At 35.9% G+C, this 17,461-nt stretch overlaps 1 protein-coding gene and 1 long non-coding RNA gene across 4 annotated transcripts in view; one reads left to right on the forward strand and one right to left on the reverse strand.

Annotated features, from left to right (window-relative positions):
• Window positions 1–17,318, reverse strand: part of znf385d (zinc finger protein 385D) — a 140,507-nt gene extending 123,189 nt beyond the window's left edge. For 2 of the 3 annotated variants that reach the window (XM_049467584.1, XM_049467583.1), the window contains exon 1: window positions 17,107–17,317. In XM_049467584.1, coding sequence (XP_049323541.1) covers window positions 17,107–17,131 — 25 coding nt within the window. In that variant the 5' untranslated portion in view covers window positions 17,132–17,317. Of the gene's footprint in view, window positions 1–17,106 lie in introns of all 3 variants that reach the window. The other variant, XM_049467585.1, reaches the window with a different exon arrangement.
• LOC125784412 (uncharacterized) lies at window positions 2,525–3,295 on the forward strand. The gene is made up of 2 exons (XR_007427205.1): window positions 2,525–2,673; window positions 3,176–3,295. It is a non-coding gene; the product is annotated as an uncharacterized LOC125784412 (long non-coding RNA).
• Window positions 17,319–17,461: the final 143 nt, after the last annotated feature.

Genomic DNA, 17,461 nt, shown 5'->3' on the forward strand with positions numbered 1-17,461 from the left:
TGGACACACCCCTAAAACAGTCCATTAAAAAAGAGCTATACAGAGACACCTGAGCACTTTTTTTTTACAAAAACGGCTCACATGTCATTCATTCATACTAGAGACCACAACTAGACATTTTAAAATGAAAGAAAAAACGACCGAAGGTGAGCTTTAATAAAACATAAGAGCCACTGCAAAAAAAAACAACAAAAAAAAAAAAGACAAAGGCACAAACTAGACAAAGTATTTGTAAATTGAGATGTATATGCTTATATCAAGCAAAGTAATCTGCCATAGGGATAAGCAAATCTTTTTTAATAAGATTTCTTCAATGCAAAATCTCAAATGAGTGAATTAAAACCAAAAACTTGGAAAGTATATTGGTATAATAAGGAGGGTAAGTTATCTGGTTAACACAAAATATCTTCTTGCTCTATATTGTAGCCTTATTTTCCCTATCTGTCATACTGTAACATTGTTTGGGGAAGTACATTTTCTACTAGTATTAATAAAAGAAACTTTCAGAAACTTTAGATTCTTTCTATTTATAGTATTAATGTATTTCATAGTTTTGTATTTATAAAATGCATTTGGATCATGGAAACATCCCAGAACAATCCATAAATGACTTTATTTCATATTCAACTCATATTCAAGTCACTCTTTAGATCTTCATCTTCTTAAATGTCTCTCTAGTAGAGGTCAATTTCAGTAATTAAAAAACATAAAAAAAAAAACATTTTGGTGTGACTTTTGTTGATTATTTTGAGTTCAAATTAGTTTAAATAACCAAAATTCTAAATAAGAATCATTAATATCATTATACTTAAAATAAAAGCTTAAAAATGAGCTTAATACTTTTACACTTTCTTAAAGCAATTGCTGGATTATTCTAACCTACACAACAATTTTAATCTTTAGGCATCATCTTAGAAATGTAACGCTGGAGCCTGATGTGATTTTGATTTTGATGCCACTATGATTGGTAGATTGCTGGTTCGAATCCCGGTCATGCAGCATGCCATCAGCTGTGGGAGCCCTGAGAGAGCACAATTGGTCTTGCTCTCTCTCTGGGTGGGTACAGTAGATGGCGCTCTTTCCCCTCATCACTCCTAAGGTGATGTGGATCAGCACAAGGCTGCGTCTGTGAGCTAATGTATCAGAACCGAGTCGCTGCGCTGTGATGCTACTCGGTAATGCTGCATCAGCAGTTCAAAAAGAGTCTGACAATCAATAAATGGTAGAAATTTTGAAATAAAAAGATTTCTGTCAAACGTTGGAGCTTGATGTGAACCTGGTGTTGGTTTTAATGGATTTTTTTTTTTGGATATTGAATTCAATGTCTCAATGTTTCCTGCATAGATTGAACCTAAACACATTAAAAAACACACAAGCTGCACCTCTACTGATAAGATGTAGCTCACCACTCGACTCCTGCGAATACTTTAAAGCACTGTGGTGGTGTTGGAGGAGGGTAGTGTAAGTGTGGGTTTGTATGTGTGTGTATTTTAGAAAGAGAGAAAGACAGAGAAAGAAAGATAGAAGGAGAGAAAGAGAGAGATTTGGACCAATCACATCCAACAGGATTAACTGTGGACGCTGTAAGAGGAAGCTGTCTGAAAGGGATGTTCGGGAGCTAACCCGGATTGTATCCAAACAAACACAATAAATTATTGTGGTCTAAAACCAATATGGTAAAAATTTTGAAATAAAAAGATGTCTGTCCAACGTTGGAGCTTGATGTGAACCTGGTGTTGGTTTTGATGGATTTTTTTTTAGTAGTTTTTTGGAACTACAATTTATCATTTATTTGATGTTGAATTCAATGTCTCAATGTTTCCTGCCTAGATTGAACCTAAACACACTAAAAAACACACAAGCACTGTGGTGGTGGTGGAGGATAATGCAAGTGTGTGTTTGTATGTGTGTGTGTGTTTTAGAAAGAGAGAAAAAGAAAGAGAAAGAGAGAGAAAGAAAGACAGAAGGAGAGAAAGAGAGAGAGATTTGCCCACAGCAGTGTGTATCTCTCGGTTCAGATGTGCCTCTCATCCTGAAAAGCTTTTAAAGCTTCTGTCCCTCCAGGAAACAGTGAGAAGAAAAATGACGTCCGCGAGGACAAAAGATGGCACCTTAATAATTAATCCCCATCCGCCTCACTATCTAAACTTTACTGTCTCACCTGATCCAGCCTTCCTGCTGTCTTTCAGCACCTCACACAGCAGCCGCAGTGAGACAAGTCTGAACCAGGCCAGTGCAGGTACGACCCTAACTGTACGCCACTGTGTAAAATGCCAATAACACACCTTATAATCATCCAAACATCCAAACTAAAGTCATAGTACACCTGGATTCAAGTATGTAAATAATACAGTGAATAGTGAATATTTGAGTAATGTTCTAATCCAGATTATGAGAAGCAAAAACTACTCAACTCAAGTAAATATTAGCTGCGGTCCAATCTGAAGGGAGCTGCCCAACTAGGCAGCATTTTCAGGCAGCATAGGCGCGCTCCCGAGAAAAGGACTGTCCCATTCAGCTGCCTTATTTTACCCCGATTCTGAAGGCAGCGTGAGATGTATCCTTCACGGCGAAGGCAATCCCATGATGCATTTCACCAGCTCAGAGTTCCAGCGCTCAGATTTAAAAACATGGCGGACGGAGCCGGCATTGCGAGGGAGTTTCTGTACGAATGTAAGTAATTCCCTCCTGTATTTCCACTCACCGCTGCGTGGGTTTATCAAACTAGCATATTTTAGACTGTTTTAAGTTGTTTTCCATCGTTGTTTTCGCCTGTACTTCATTTAATGTAAGACCTGACCGGCGGAAGCTACCGTTAGCTTATCGCGCTAATTTACCGGGTAAGCTAACACGCATCTAGCCGACTTACAGAGTACCAAACGCGGCTGCAGCGCTGAGGAAACCCCCGCTAGGAAACAAAGACACCCTGGCCGTCCAGTGTAAAAAGTTTTAACTGATTTAAGTCACTGTTACGTATAACTAAGTGATTTACTGTGTAAATAGTGTAACACTGTAGAATAACCTGTAATTCAGTGATTTAATGTGTAAATAGTTTAATTGTTAGAGGGAATAACTAGATTTACCTGTAACTGAGTGATTAATTGTGTAAATAGTGGAATTATGAGCGTGTTCTCCATAAACCGCTGTTACTAATTCAGATTTATTTTTTCCACAGGGATGAACGTGGGCCGGGGAAGGTGAACGCTGGTCAGACCGGCTGGAGGCAGCGTTAGCTCCCTTTATGAATATATATATTTTTTCTTTGAATGTAATAAAGTTTTCTCTCTTAACATTATTATTTTTGCTTGCTGTGTTTTATTGTCACTATGCTTATTGTAGTATCACATCTCAACTAGTGGGTATGGGTAAATAAAAAAAAAAATAAAGTTTATGAATCATGTGTTTTATGCAACTAAAAGATAAAGATATAATAAAAATTAGCTGACTGTGTATGAATGTACTATTGTGTGAAACGTAGCTTAGTTTGATAATTTAGCTCTGATGGCTCATACAAAATATTTATTATATTATGGTTTCATTACTCATGCATTTCTACAAAGCATCTAATCAAAAATAAAATAAATGCATACATAAAACTGACCATACTCTGAGAATGAAGTGAGGGAAAGTGTAGAATTAAAGTAAATCATGAATATTTAAATATATGTAATATTTGGATGAGTAAAAGAGAAATAGCTGCCGCTGCATTGAGATTTATCCCGAGGTAAGTGATCATTAACTTTAGTTATTTATAAACAAGCTCACGGGCACAGCGTGCTAGACGGGATGACGTATGCTGACTCCAGAGCGTGTCCCGAACGCGCTGCCTTATAAGATCCCTTATGGGTGAAAATGCTGCCGAACGAGGGAGCTGCCTTTGAAGGCAATGACTACCTAGGCAGCTCCCTTAAGATTGGACCGCAGCTAATATATATATATATATATATTTAAGGAGAAATTAAGGTCAATCAATAAAAAAAATAATTTCAAGAACTTTGAAAGTATCCTCAAGTGCAAAGAGCTTCAAAAACTTTATAATGATGGAACTGGCTCTCATCAGGGCCGCCGCAGGAAAGGAAGAGCAAGAGTTTCTTCTGTTGCATAGGATAAGGTTATCAGAGTTATCAGCCTCAGAAACCGTAAGTTAACATCTTCCAAGATAAGAGCAACTAAATGCTTCTTCACAGAGTATTTTTTGGTTTGTTTAGCACTTTTAAGTTACTACATGATTCCTTATGTGTTCCTTCATAGTCTAGATGACTTAAGTACTTATTTATAATGTGATAAAAAATGTTTGAATGTTTTAATGCGACCTGAGGGCCCGAAGATCACCAGCATCCATACTGACCATCAGTGTTGTACCTTAAACGCAGGGATTTCTCAAGAGTTTCTGAATCTTTTGATGGAAATATGTATTATAAATAGTAGAATATCCAAATACTTAAACATTTTACATTGGAAAACACATTAAGACACATTTTTAGATTTTCCAGAGAATCTGGGGCCTTAAAATGCTCTTTTTTATATCCAGACATGTGAGTTTCCTATTGCAGCATTTTTTTTTATTATTATTTTTTTATTAATACCACTTACTTTTACAGCCTTTGTGGTCCCGTCTCAACATTTTTAGGATGAGTTGCAGCATCGACTTGGTAAAATGTCTCATTTTCAGTGTCTGATGTGTGTTCTATATTAAATTGTGAATAAAATATGGGTCTGTAAGATTCGTAATTTTACACAGCGTCCTGATTTATTGTAAATTAGACAAAAGCATTAGCCCTGTTTTGGGCCAGTTAACACTAACCAAGTACAACACCGGATTACATTAGTCTCTGTTATTTCTGAAGCTTTTCCCATTAGATTCTGAATAAATGAAGTCTTGGAGCGCTCTTATCCAATAAAAGCATTCCTGAAAGAGGCCAGCCTTATTATCACTGACTCATCTCCCAGACTTCCTCTGAATTAGCCTCCTTAAAGGGAGTGGGCTGCTTCAGAAACCCCCTGTTCCACAGACAGCACTGTAGAAACGCATTTTACGCATTTATGGGTTTCTATGATCTAGATATATTTAGTTTGTTCTGTTGCGACTGGTTCAAATATACAATCCAACCAGAAATTTGCTATTTGTTTCTATTCTAATTTTACCATTCTACGTAACAGTGAAGGAAACCGCAACTGGGAACACATAAAAGACTTCCTTAAATATGTTTAAAATATATGCCACAGAGTAGTTTCTGTGGTACAGTGGATAACACCACCACCTGCTAGTGAGCTACCACGTCATGTGGGAGCCTGGGGTTCAATTCCAGGTCTGGGTGACTAAATGCTGCACTATAGAGGTGGGCGATTCCGGGAATTTTGGTATCGATCCGATACCAAGTAAACGCAGGGCCAGTATTGCCGATATCGATACTGATACCGATACTTTTTAATATTTAAGCTTTATAGATCCAAATGATCCAAAAACCTAGGATATAATTTCACCAAACATTGATAACAAAATACTTTAGTATCACAATCAACATTTTTTGTTTAGAAACAATGGAACAGTAACAAAACAAAGTTTAAATTTAAAATAAAAAAATATAAAAAAAATAAAATAAAAATTCTCCCCTCACTAGACATCTTTTCTAGTTCTTTCTTTCTTTGTTTCTTTTTTTAATAGAACTGTCATTTGGAAAAACAATAAAAAATAAGGGATTGTCTTCCTTTCAGTGCAATTCAAAGGCAAGTTTTTTTTAAATAAACAGAGTGTAAAAAAATATCACTCAACACTAATCTCCTGAGGTAGAGGCGTGTCGACTCGAGGAGAGCGCTGAGTGGGCGGGGCCAGGCTGAGCCTACCTGCGTGGCGGTTTGGCTGGCTTTGCTGAGCCATGTGACGCATGTGCAACAACAAGAGACCAGAGAGTAGACTGTGGTGAATCTCGTGCGCAGCAGTCAGTGCGTGCGGCAGAGAAAAAAGCTTGAATATCGATATTTTTACACGAGTATTGCTCAATACCAATACCAGCGTTGGTATCGATATTATCGATATTTGGATCGATCCGCACACCTCTACTGCACTACACCAATAGGAGTCCTTGGACAAGACTCCTAAAACTCCATTAGTTCACCTTCATAATATAATTAACCTTGTAAATCACTTTGGATGAAAGTGTTCGATAAATGTTGTAAATGTAAATATGCAAAAATATAGTAAAGAGTAAATACAGAGTTCAAACAATGGAAAAAATAAAACAAAATAAACAGCAGTGTAAAATAATATATTCATAGTATCTACTATGAATTGATCAGTATACACTATGAATTATTCACTATTTACTATCAATTATTCAGTATTTAATATGAGTTACTCAGTACCTACTTTGAATTGGCAGTATCTATCTACTATAAATTATTAAGTATTTACTATACTTTAAATATTCAGTATCTACTATAAATTATTAAGTATTTACTATACTTTAAATATTCAGTATCTACTATAAATTATTAAGTATTTACTATACTTTAAATATTCAGTATCTACTATAAATTATTAAGTATTAACTATACTTTAAATATTCAGTATCTACTATAAATTATTAAGTATTTACTATACTTTAAATATTCAGTATCTACTATAAATTATTAAGTATTTACTATACTTTAAATATTCAGTATCTACTATAAATTATTAAGTATTTACTATACTTTAAATATTCAGTATCTACTATAAATTATTAAGTATTAACTATACTTTAAATATTCAGTATCTACTATAAATTAAGTATTTACTATACTTTAAATATTCAGTATCTAATATGACTTATTCAATATCTACTCCGAATTATTTAACCCCTTAACGCCTGAATTAATGTAGCTGTATATGAAAAAATGTTTCATGTGTGTTTTACCTTTAAGTAGATAGTAAATATTGTTTACATTATTAATTTCACTTTTGCACAAAAATAAATAGAAATTTTGGTATGTTGCAAATTTGCAACAACAGGCAATATGGTCTATTTGGGGTAAATTTGGTATGTTGCAAATTTGCTACAGCAGACATAATGGTCCATACTAAGATAACAATAACAGAGTAATATAACAGTGAAAAATCAATGTTTTATTTATGCACCCAACAGCAGGCATTCAATAATAAATAACACCAATTACTGTCACCAACACAATATACACAAATATTACAGGAAACATTTCATTAATCTGAATTCTAGATTCATTTGAATTGTAAATTGTCAAAGGTTCCTAGGTCCGTGGTGAATATACACTAACAGGCATTGGGGGAATGCAGGCGCTATCTTGGCAGGTTGATTGAATCAAACGGTTAGTCGCATATTTGCAACAACAGGCGTTAAGGGGTTAATATCTACAGTTAATATTTAGTATCCACTCTGAGTTATTCATTATCTACTATAAGTTATTTAGTACTTTTTATGACTTAAATAGAATCTAATGAGTTATTCAGTATCTACTATGAATTATTCAGTATTTACTATTAAATATTCAGTATTTAATATGAGTTACTCAGTATCTACTTTGAATTGGCAGTATCTACTATGAGTTATTCAGTATCTACTATGAATTATTCAGTATTTACTATTAAATATTCAGTATCTAATATGACTTATACAATATCTACTCTGAATTATTTAATATCTACAGTTATTTTTTTAGTATCCACTATGAGTTATTCATTATCTACTATGAGTTATTCAGTAATTTTTATGACTTAAATAGAACCTAATGAGTTTTTCAGTATCTTTTATGAATTATTCAGTATCTATTAAAAAATATTCAGTTCATCTTCTCTAAATTCTTCAATATTTTCAATGAATTATTCAATAGTTGCTATGAGTTATTCAGTATTTACTATTCATTTATTTTATAATTTCTTATCATCCTTAACATTTTACTTTACTTTTTCTATTATCTTTGTACTTATTTTATACTTTATCATTTTTCAATTAGTTTTTTATAGTATTTTAGAATTTTTCTGTTTTACGTATATATTGTATTTATTAAATGTTGATTTTATTATAATTTTATTCCTTATTATTTCTTTTTAAACATTTAAATGCATCTGTTATGAATTTTTAGTATACGCTATGAATTTAAAGTATCTGCTATGAGCTATTCAATATCCACTATTAATCATTCAGTATCCACTCTGAATTATTTACATCTACTATGAATTATTCACATCCCACTACTTTTATATATATATTTTATACTTATATGTCAGTTTAGTATCTACTTGTCAGGAAATACCCAGGCAGGGAGACGAGGAGGCGGACACAAGTGCAGGTAGGGAAGAAACGAATAATTTAATATATATATATATATATATACATATATATATATATATATATATATATATATGTATATATATATATATATATATATATATATATATATATAAATACTTCTTGTTTGTTTAGTTTATGTTCACTAGTTCCTCTCGTTTGTTTTGGTTTACTTTATTATTACGTGTTCTTTGTTATTTGTTTATCTTTGTTATTGATTTATATATATATATATATATATATATATATATATATATATATATATATATATATATATATATAAACAGGGAGTAAATAAACAAAGAAACAAACAAAGCTAAGAACATAAACAAGGAATAAACAAGAAACTAGAAACTACCAAAAATAACCAAGAAATAACCAAAACTAAGGGAATAAACTAATAAACACAAAGCAGGGGTATCTACAAGGAGCCAAGGAAGACGGAAATAAACAAGAAACTAGAAACATGAACAAGTGATAAACATAGAAACTACGACGTGAAGAACAGAGGCTATGAAACACTGAGAAACTATGAAACACAGAGAGAGACGAAACAACAAGGGAAGGTGCAAAGACCGACGGAGACAAAGTGGCAGAGGAGGGCTATTTAAAGAAACAGGAAACACACTATAATTAGAAACACCTGGGGAAGGGGCGGAGCTACAAATGAGAAACAGGTGGAAAAGTACTGAGACGGGAGACACAGGGGAGCACAGGTCACGTGGGGAAGACACACAGAGACACGAGACGAGGCCAAGACGTGACACTACTAGTAATTGTTTAGTAACTGACATAATTGTTTCTGTTATTACTGTGAATGATATAGTAATACATATATTTCTATGCATTGCTCGGTAACTACTTTAAATTACACAGTTAATTTTCTTAGTAACCACTAAGAATTATTTCTGAAGTATTAAGTATTCAGTTAATGTACTTTTAAACTGTATTACTGAAATAACGTCAAATATTTTGTAAGCACTAAAAATATCAGTTTCTAAAGTCAAGTAAACTATAACACTAAGTAACAATAAATACAAAAGACGAGACAATTTAAGAGACAGCACAGTGCAGTACCGATACGGTATAATAAAGTGTGTAGTGAGGATAAGGTGCAGAGAATGTCTAACATACTGTAACATATAGAACATATATAATCACAGCAGTTACTGAGGTAGAGAGTTTTTAGTTTTTGAGAGTAGCAGCAAATATTGCTAATAGGAATAAAGACATTTCAGTCACAGTTTCAGAGTGTGTGTGTGTGTGTGTGTGTGAAGTTCAGTCTTTGTGTGTGTAAAGGGTGGTGGTGGGGGGGTTCAGTTCAGTTCTGAGTGAGTGTGTTGTGTGTATGGTGTGTGGGGTGGGGTTCAAGGGTTCAGTTCTGTCTTTGTGTGTTGAGGAGTCTGACTGCCTGGTGGAAGAAGCTGTTGCAGAGTCCAGTAGTGGAGGCTCTGTGTGTTGAGGAGTCTGACTGCCTGGTGGATGAAGCTGTTGCAGAGTCTAGTAGTGGAGGCTCGGATGCTCCTGTATCTTCTGCCGGACGGCATCAGAGCGAAGAGTTCGTATGAGTCAGTATTAACTGTAAAGTATTCCTTAACTACTACAAATTACTCTTAATGTACTGTTAAACTGTAGTAGTAAATTTAAGTTCATAAGGGGATAATTTGTTAATAGTTGTAATAGTTGAGGAATACAGTACAGTATATACAGTTCAGTTATATATTGCACTACTGAAAGCTGTCTCTGCAGCAGCGTCTGAACTGGACATGGATAATAAAATGTAACTCTGACCCATTTTAAAGAGAGAAAGAGGCTTTTGGAGGAATTCTGGATTCTGAAAGCTGGATGAGAACTCATCCTTTACTGCAGCCAGATGCTCTTTCCCACAGCGCAGCACAGCGCAGCACAGCACAGTCCAGCTGGACCTGAGTAAACGCTGTAGGTGGTAAACGCAGGGCTGGGGCTGGAGCTCAGCACAGTCAGTAATGTGAGGCCGACCGCAGCCACGTTCCTCCACTGTTACCATCAACCTCCAAACTAGGGCTGCACGATTTGGGCAAAATATCTAATTGCGATTTTTCCACAGAATATTGCGATTGCGATTTAAATTGCGATTATTTTTAATCCATCAAAAACCTAAACCTGTATTAGTGGTTACCATACCTATCAAATAAATTTATAAACTTCTTCCACATAAAATATTCACAGGTATCTCAGATTAAATGCAGTTTTCAGTTTTATTTTTAAATTGCAAGTAACAACAAAATAAATAACAAGGTTTAACTGCAACATCAGTAACTGTAAAGTCTGAGTTTTGAGATGCATTTTTACAATATAAATTAACTTAAAAGTAAATCAGTTTTTTTGCACATTAAATGCAAAAGTAGCATCATTAATGCTTGCATGCACAAAAGGTATAACTGCAACATCAGTAACTGACTGGTCCGCTGTGGACAGTAATGCCTTAGCAGAAAAGCTAAAAAAAAAGCAAAATATCGGTTTTATCCTAAACTCTTTGAGTTTTGAGATGCATTTTTACAAATAAATGAACTTAAAAGTAAATCAGTTTTTAGCTGTTAGCTTCATACTGGTAGCTACCAGTGTTGGGCACGTTACTTTGAAAAAGTAATTAGTTATAGTTATTCATTACTTCTCCAAAAAAGTAACTGAGTTACTAACAGAGTTACTCCACTATAAAAGTAATTAGTTACCAGTAAAAGTAACTAATCGCGTTACTTTTTAATATTCGCCCATCAAAAAAGGAAATCAATTATACATTTACTATTAGAAAAATAACAAACGAAAATAAACCCAAAATGTTGACAAAAATATAATCTAACGAATTTAAAAAAAATAAAACGAAATTCTCCACACAACCAAAGAAAATTACTAAAACTTGTAATACTGAAAAAAACGGAAAAAACGGAAAAACGCGTCTGGGGATGAAATTAAACATACCAAGCCACCCTCAAAGGAAATATGTATATATAAACAAAAAAAATAATGGACAAAAACAACAATCTAATGACCGTTAAAATGGTATTAATATAACAACAGCCTTGCCAAAAGAGAATAGAGCTTAGATCAGGCCCAAAACGTGCACGTTTTGCAAGAGAGAAAGAAAGAGAGAGAGAGATTTCTGGTGTGAGTTACTACTCACAGGTAAATATTCTCACGCTGTATCTGCTGTTTCTCTTTCATCTGCCTGGCGCTCATATTGTAATCCCATAGATAGTTCTGCAGTTTCTCAGTGTTTTCTGTCGTATTTTGCGGCTAGCGCGAGCGCTTTACACAAGAACTAACGCCACGGACCAGGTGCCACGCGCTCGGCACAACACCGCCCGCTGTACAACTCCGCTGTACAACAGCGCTTTTAAATTAATTTAACACGAAAATGAGGGTATTCTATCAGTAATTTCAGTTAGTTGTAGTTAGTTTTATAAACACAAAATACAGTTCGAGATAGTTATGTTATTTTCTTTTAATTGCCGTTTTTATCAGATTCAGTTAACACAAATGTTTTTCACTTTCAGTTTTCGCTATTTCGTTCGCTTTAGTGAACAATAACAATTGGTTACTTAGCAACATTATGATTAGCACACCAAAGCTTTATATAAAATAAAAATAGGAGCCCGATTTCGGGTCGGTCCTCGGGTCAGGTCAGGTTCGGGCAGAAAATCTAAGCTCTAAAAGAGAAAGCAGCAGCACCACAAACATCGGAGCAGCTAAAAAGAGCTTAACGTCCTTAATTCGGAACTTGGCTTGTCCACGGCAATCACTGAATTGATTAGAGCAGCAAATCGTCACAATTGTGCCTCACTTCACCACGCCAAACCACAGGCACAGCGGCCAGAAGCTGTTTTAACGCCGTTACTCCCAACACTGGTACAAACTGATATTTATTTATACTGTTTATATATTACTTTTATATTTTATTTAATAATCCCCAAATACTAATAAAATTACAATATAACGAATTCCAAAAGATATAAACGAAAAACGGCACGCAATAGCAGAAATAAAATAAAGAAATATTATTTCTGCCCCAAAAAGACGCGTCGTCACCCCGGCGATGTGTGCGGCGCAAACCGATTAACCCACGCGCGGAGCTTTAAACAGGCAGAGCTGCAGCTGCTGACACGCGTGCAGCACTGTGTGATTATAACAGTGTAACTTGTGGTACATCATAAAGATCATAGTGTGATTTGTTGTATTAAAACAGATCTACCTCACAGACCATTTTCTGGAGCACCATCTGACAGAGCGCAAAGGAAAGCGGAGGGAATTCTCTGCTGACCCGGCGCGAGTTCGGGCATCAAGTCAGGTTCGGGTTCGCAGACAATCTGAACTCTACAACGCATTTAAACAATTGCACAGTGTCCGCCTGGCTTTAAATTATTTTATCCAAGTCTTCCACTCATGTCCAAGCGCCACTTTAAATTTAATTCACCCTGATGTAGCTGCAATGGAGAGAGCGGCAGTGCATGCTGGCTTCGTTGCGTTGAACGCAGCCCCGCCCTCCAGTGAAAAAAATATTCAAATGAATCCAGCCCCTGCTGCATCAGGCCAATCGGAGAAGAGCAGGCGGTGTGCTCACACACACACACAAGCCTCTCAGACACAGAACAGGCGCTTTTAACCACATAAGTTGGAAACACTTGCAGGCTATTGGCTAATTCAAATCGCAGCTCCTGCGATTGAAAAATCGCGTCCATTCAAATCGCGATTTCGATTAAAAAACGATTAATCGTTCAGCCCTACTCCAAACCACAGCCAGGTCCCCAACCACCAATCACCACCCGTCTGCTCACGTCCTGAAACGCCTCATCTCCAGCCTGACTGTCAGCTCCAGCCTGAGGGTGAACTGTGTACAGCACAGTACAGAATTCACACCGCCTGCACACTGACCTCTGTTTACACCACTCACAACACCGCCATGGGGACGGATCCAGTTCCAGAAATCACCATCAACATCTGCATCTCACTCACTGTGTGCCGTGCACAATTCATGGAAACGCTGCAATCTGAATGCTGGGTAAAGGTGTCAAATATTGCTATAGGATTTACAAAATACTTCAAGCATCAAGCTTTTTACTTTTTAATTAAAAGCGTAAAAGTACATCAACACTCATCCACACACCTGTGAGAAGCAGCAGCCAATAGTGCACAGCGTACTCTCAACCGGAAACAACCCCGTCCACCTGGAGGACTGCATCCATTTCATTTTCTGGGCAATTTAGAGTATCCAATTTACTTGATCTCAATGTTATTTTTTTATGCGCCTGCCTAATTTTGTTTAAATAATTATTGATCACTTTCTGTAAATCCTATAAACTGATATACAGCTTGTATAAATTAAATAAAAGAGACCACTTCAGTTTCTGAATCGGTTTCTCTGATTTTGCTATTTATAGGTTTATGTTTCAGTAAAATGAACATTGTGTTTTATTTCTCCCAAATTCCAAATAAAAATAGTGTCATTTAGAGCATTTATTTGCAGAAGATGAGAAATGGCTGAAATAACAAAAAAAAAAGATGCAGAGCTTTCAGACCTCAAATAATGCAGAGAAAACAAGTTCATATTCACAAAGAGAGTTTTAAGAGTTCAGAAATCTATATTTGGTGTAATAACCCTGTTTTTTATTCACAGTTTTCATGCATCTCGCTGTGTTCTCCTCCACCAGTCTTACACACTGCTTTTGGATAACTTTATGCTGCTTTACACTCCTGGCGCAAAAAAAATTCAAGCAGTTCAGTTTGGTTTGATGGCTTGTGATCATCCATCTTCCTCTTGATTATATTCCAGAGGTTTTCAGTTTGGTAAAATCAAAGAAACTCATCATTTTTAAGTGGTCTCCTATTTAAAGGTGCCAAAACTTTTTCATACCACTGTACTTCACGATGAATGTACAGTACACACTGCTGTCTAATGCCTTTTTTTCACTGTGCATTCTGGGAACAGCAGGTCTAAAGCAGTGAACTGGATAAAACAGTGTGCACGCTGGCTTTTAGCCTAGTAGCACAAATTCTGGACTATCCTAAAGAATTCCAGGCGTAATTGCGTCATTGCATCACCATCATGGCAGTAAATCTGTAGCATTAATACAGATTTATAAGACGGCTGCTCCTTTTTTCATTCCCTTCTGCCTCGTATCAGTCAGCTCTGGACCAGCCTTGCGTTCCAGAAGCGAGTAATATGGTGCAGCGAGGCACCGGCATGCATCACCCCTTCTACAGGGTTTTGTACTGTGGGCCCTAAAATTAATTTTATCTATTAACTCAAGTATTTTCAAACAGTTTCTGTTGATGCATTATTTACAAATATGTTTATGCAATGTTTACTGCATTCGTTGCTGTTATAAAACAAATTTTAACTGTTTGTAACCTTTATAAAGGGTTTATAAATGGTTTACAATTACTTTATTAATGGTTACTAATTAGGTTGTAAATGCAACCTAATTAGTAACCATTAAAATCATTAATAATCAGTTATAACACATACGTAGAAAGGTCAACAGGCATTTTGAGGCATTTACAGCCTAATTAGTACCCATTAATAAACTAATTGTAAACCATTTATAAACCCTTTATAAAGGTAGTCTTATTGTAAAGTGGTACCAACTGTTTAAACTGTAGACTATTGGATCTATTGATTCAGCTGAAACATTGTTCCACTCTGAATTCAGTCCCTTACTCACAGAAAAACATTGATGCAATGTTTAAGGCAGTTGTTGCTGTTACTAAAAACTGTTTCTTATCCACAAGTTTGTCGAACATTGTATGCAATGTTTACGCAATGTTTACAGCAATTGCTGCTGTTATAAAACCTATTATCTTTAAAACAGTAGAGTTTATAGATAAAGTAAAAACATGCTCTTAAAATTAATTTTAACAGATTTTAACTCAAGTAATTTGCGATCGTTACTATTGGTCCGTTCACCACAAAGCATCAAATCAGCTTCCACTTTCTAGTGCTGAGAAAAAGCGCAAAATATCAATATGTTCTAAAATAAACTTTAAAACAGCAAAGTTTATAGATAAAGTAAAAACATGCTCTTAAAATAACTTTTATCATATTTTAACTTCAAACATTGTATGCAATGTTTAAGGCAGTTGTTGCAGTATTAAAACACATTATCTTCAAAACAGTACAGTTTGTAGATAAGGTAAAAACATGCTCTTAAAACTAATTTTCGCAGATTTTAACTCAAGTAATTTCAACCGTTTCTATTGGTCTGTTCACCACAACGCATTTGGATCAGCTGCCACTTTCCATTGCATAGAAAAAGTGCAAAAGATCATGAGTTTGTCGAACGTTGTATGCAATGTTTACGCAATGTTCTAAAACATATCTTTAAAACAGCAAAGTTTATAGATAAAGTATAAACCTGCTCTTAAAATAAATTTTATCATATTTTAACTTCGAACATTGTATGCAATATTTACGCAATGTAAAAGGAAGTTGTTGCAGTATTAAAACATACCTTATAACAGTACAGTTTATAGATAGAAGTAGAAGTAAAAACATGCTCTTAAAATTAATTTTAACAGATTTTAACTCTAGAAATTTCGATCGTTTCTATTAAACCGTTCACCACAAAGCATCTGAATCAGCTGCCACTTTTCAGTGCAGAGAAAAAGTGCAAAAGATCATGAGTCTGTCGAACATTGTATGCAGTGTTTATGCAATGTTCTAAAACATATCTTTAAAACAGAAAAGTTTATAGATAAAGTAAAACATGCTTTTAAAAATTGTTTAACATATTTTAACTTTGAACATTGTATGCAATGTTTATGCAATGTTTATGCAATGTTTAAGGCAGTTGCTGCTGTTATAAAACATATTATCTTTAAAACAGTACAGTCTATAGATAAAGTAAAAACATGCTCCTAAAATTAATTTTAACAGATTTTAACTCTAGCAATTTCGACCATTTCTATTGGTCCATTCACCACAAAGCACCTGGATCAGCTGCCACTTTCCAGTGCATATAAAAAGCGTGCAATGTTTAAGACACCCATTAAACTATAGAAAAAAAAATGGACAAATTTCCTAAATTATATTTCAACTATTAACTACTAACTCAAATATTTTGCAGTGAAAAAAAGCGCAAAAGATCATGCGTTTGCCGAACATTGTAAGCAATGTTTATGTAATGTTATAAAACATATCTTTAAAACAGTATGGTTTATATATAAAGTAAAAACATGGTCTTAAAACTAATTTTATTTTCTACCATTTCTATTGGTTCGTTCACCACAAAACATCCGAATCAGCTTCCACTTTCCAGTGCATAAAAAGAGTGTTAAAGATGAGTTTGTCCATGTTTACGCAATGTGTAAGGCAGTTGCTAGATAAAGTAAAAACATGCTCTTAAAATTTTAACAGATTTCAACTCAAGTCATTTTCGACTGTTTCTATTGGTCCGTTCACCACAAAGCATCCGGATCAGATGCCACTTTCCAGTGCTGATAAAAAGCGTTATGTTGTTTTGGATAATCCTCCTAACTGTAAGCAGCTCTAATCCGAAAAGCGTTCCTGAACCATCCTCTCCGCGCTCTCGCGCTCCTAATGAGTCAAGTGCGTGTTAAAGCGCGCGCCCCCTGCCCCAACACAGATGGTCCTGGTTGAACCCCCCAGCCCTGGAAGCCCATCTGGAGCAGACCCGAGCCCCAGACCCCTGCAGCAGCTGCGCACGAGCATGCATGCGCAGGAGGGTAACGGTGAGGGGATAGAAGGCTGCAGGGGTCAGTCCAAGGCTCCGGTGGTCTCCGGGGGTCTGAAGAACGGACGGTGACTTACCCAGGAACATGCTGCTGCTCTCCATGGCTCATCACACACTCCTTTCCCCGGCTACCACACACACACTGCTGCTGCTGCTGCTCCTGCACGCGCTGCCAGCCGCTCCATGATCTCAGCGCGACTGCGAGGGTGTGTGTGAGAGAGAGAGAGAGAGAGTCTGCAAGAGCGAGCGCGCGCGCGTGTATGTGTGTGTGTGTGTGTGTGTGTGTGTGTGTGTGTGGCTGCGTCTGGAAGCGCCCGCGCGCGTTTGTGTGTGCGTCTGCCACACTACACTGTGGCCTGTCCCTCCCCCTTTCTCTCTCTCTCTCTCTTTCTCTGTTTAACCCTCACTCTCTCTCTCTCTTTCTCCTCTTCT

Source organism: Astyanax mexicanus, chromosome 1, assembly GCF_023375975.1.
Source record: "Astyanax mexicanus isolate ESR-SI-001 chromosome 1, AstMex3_surface, whole genome shotgun sequence".
In the NCBI taxonomy this organism is placed as follows: Eukaryota; Metazoa; Chordata; class Actinopteri; order Characiformes; family Acestrorhamphidae; genus Astyanax; species Astyanax mexicanus.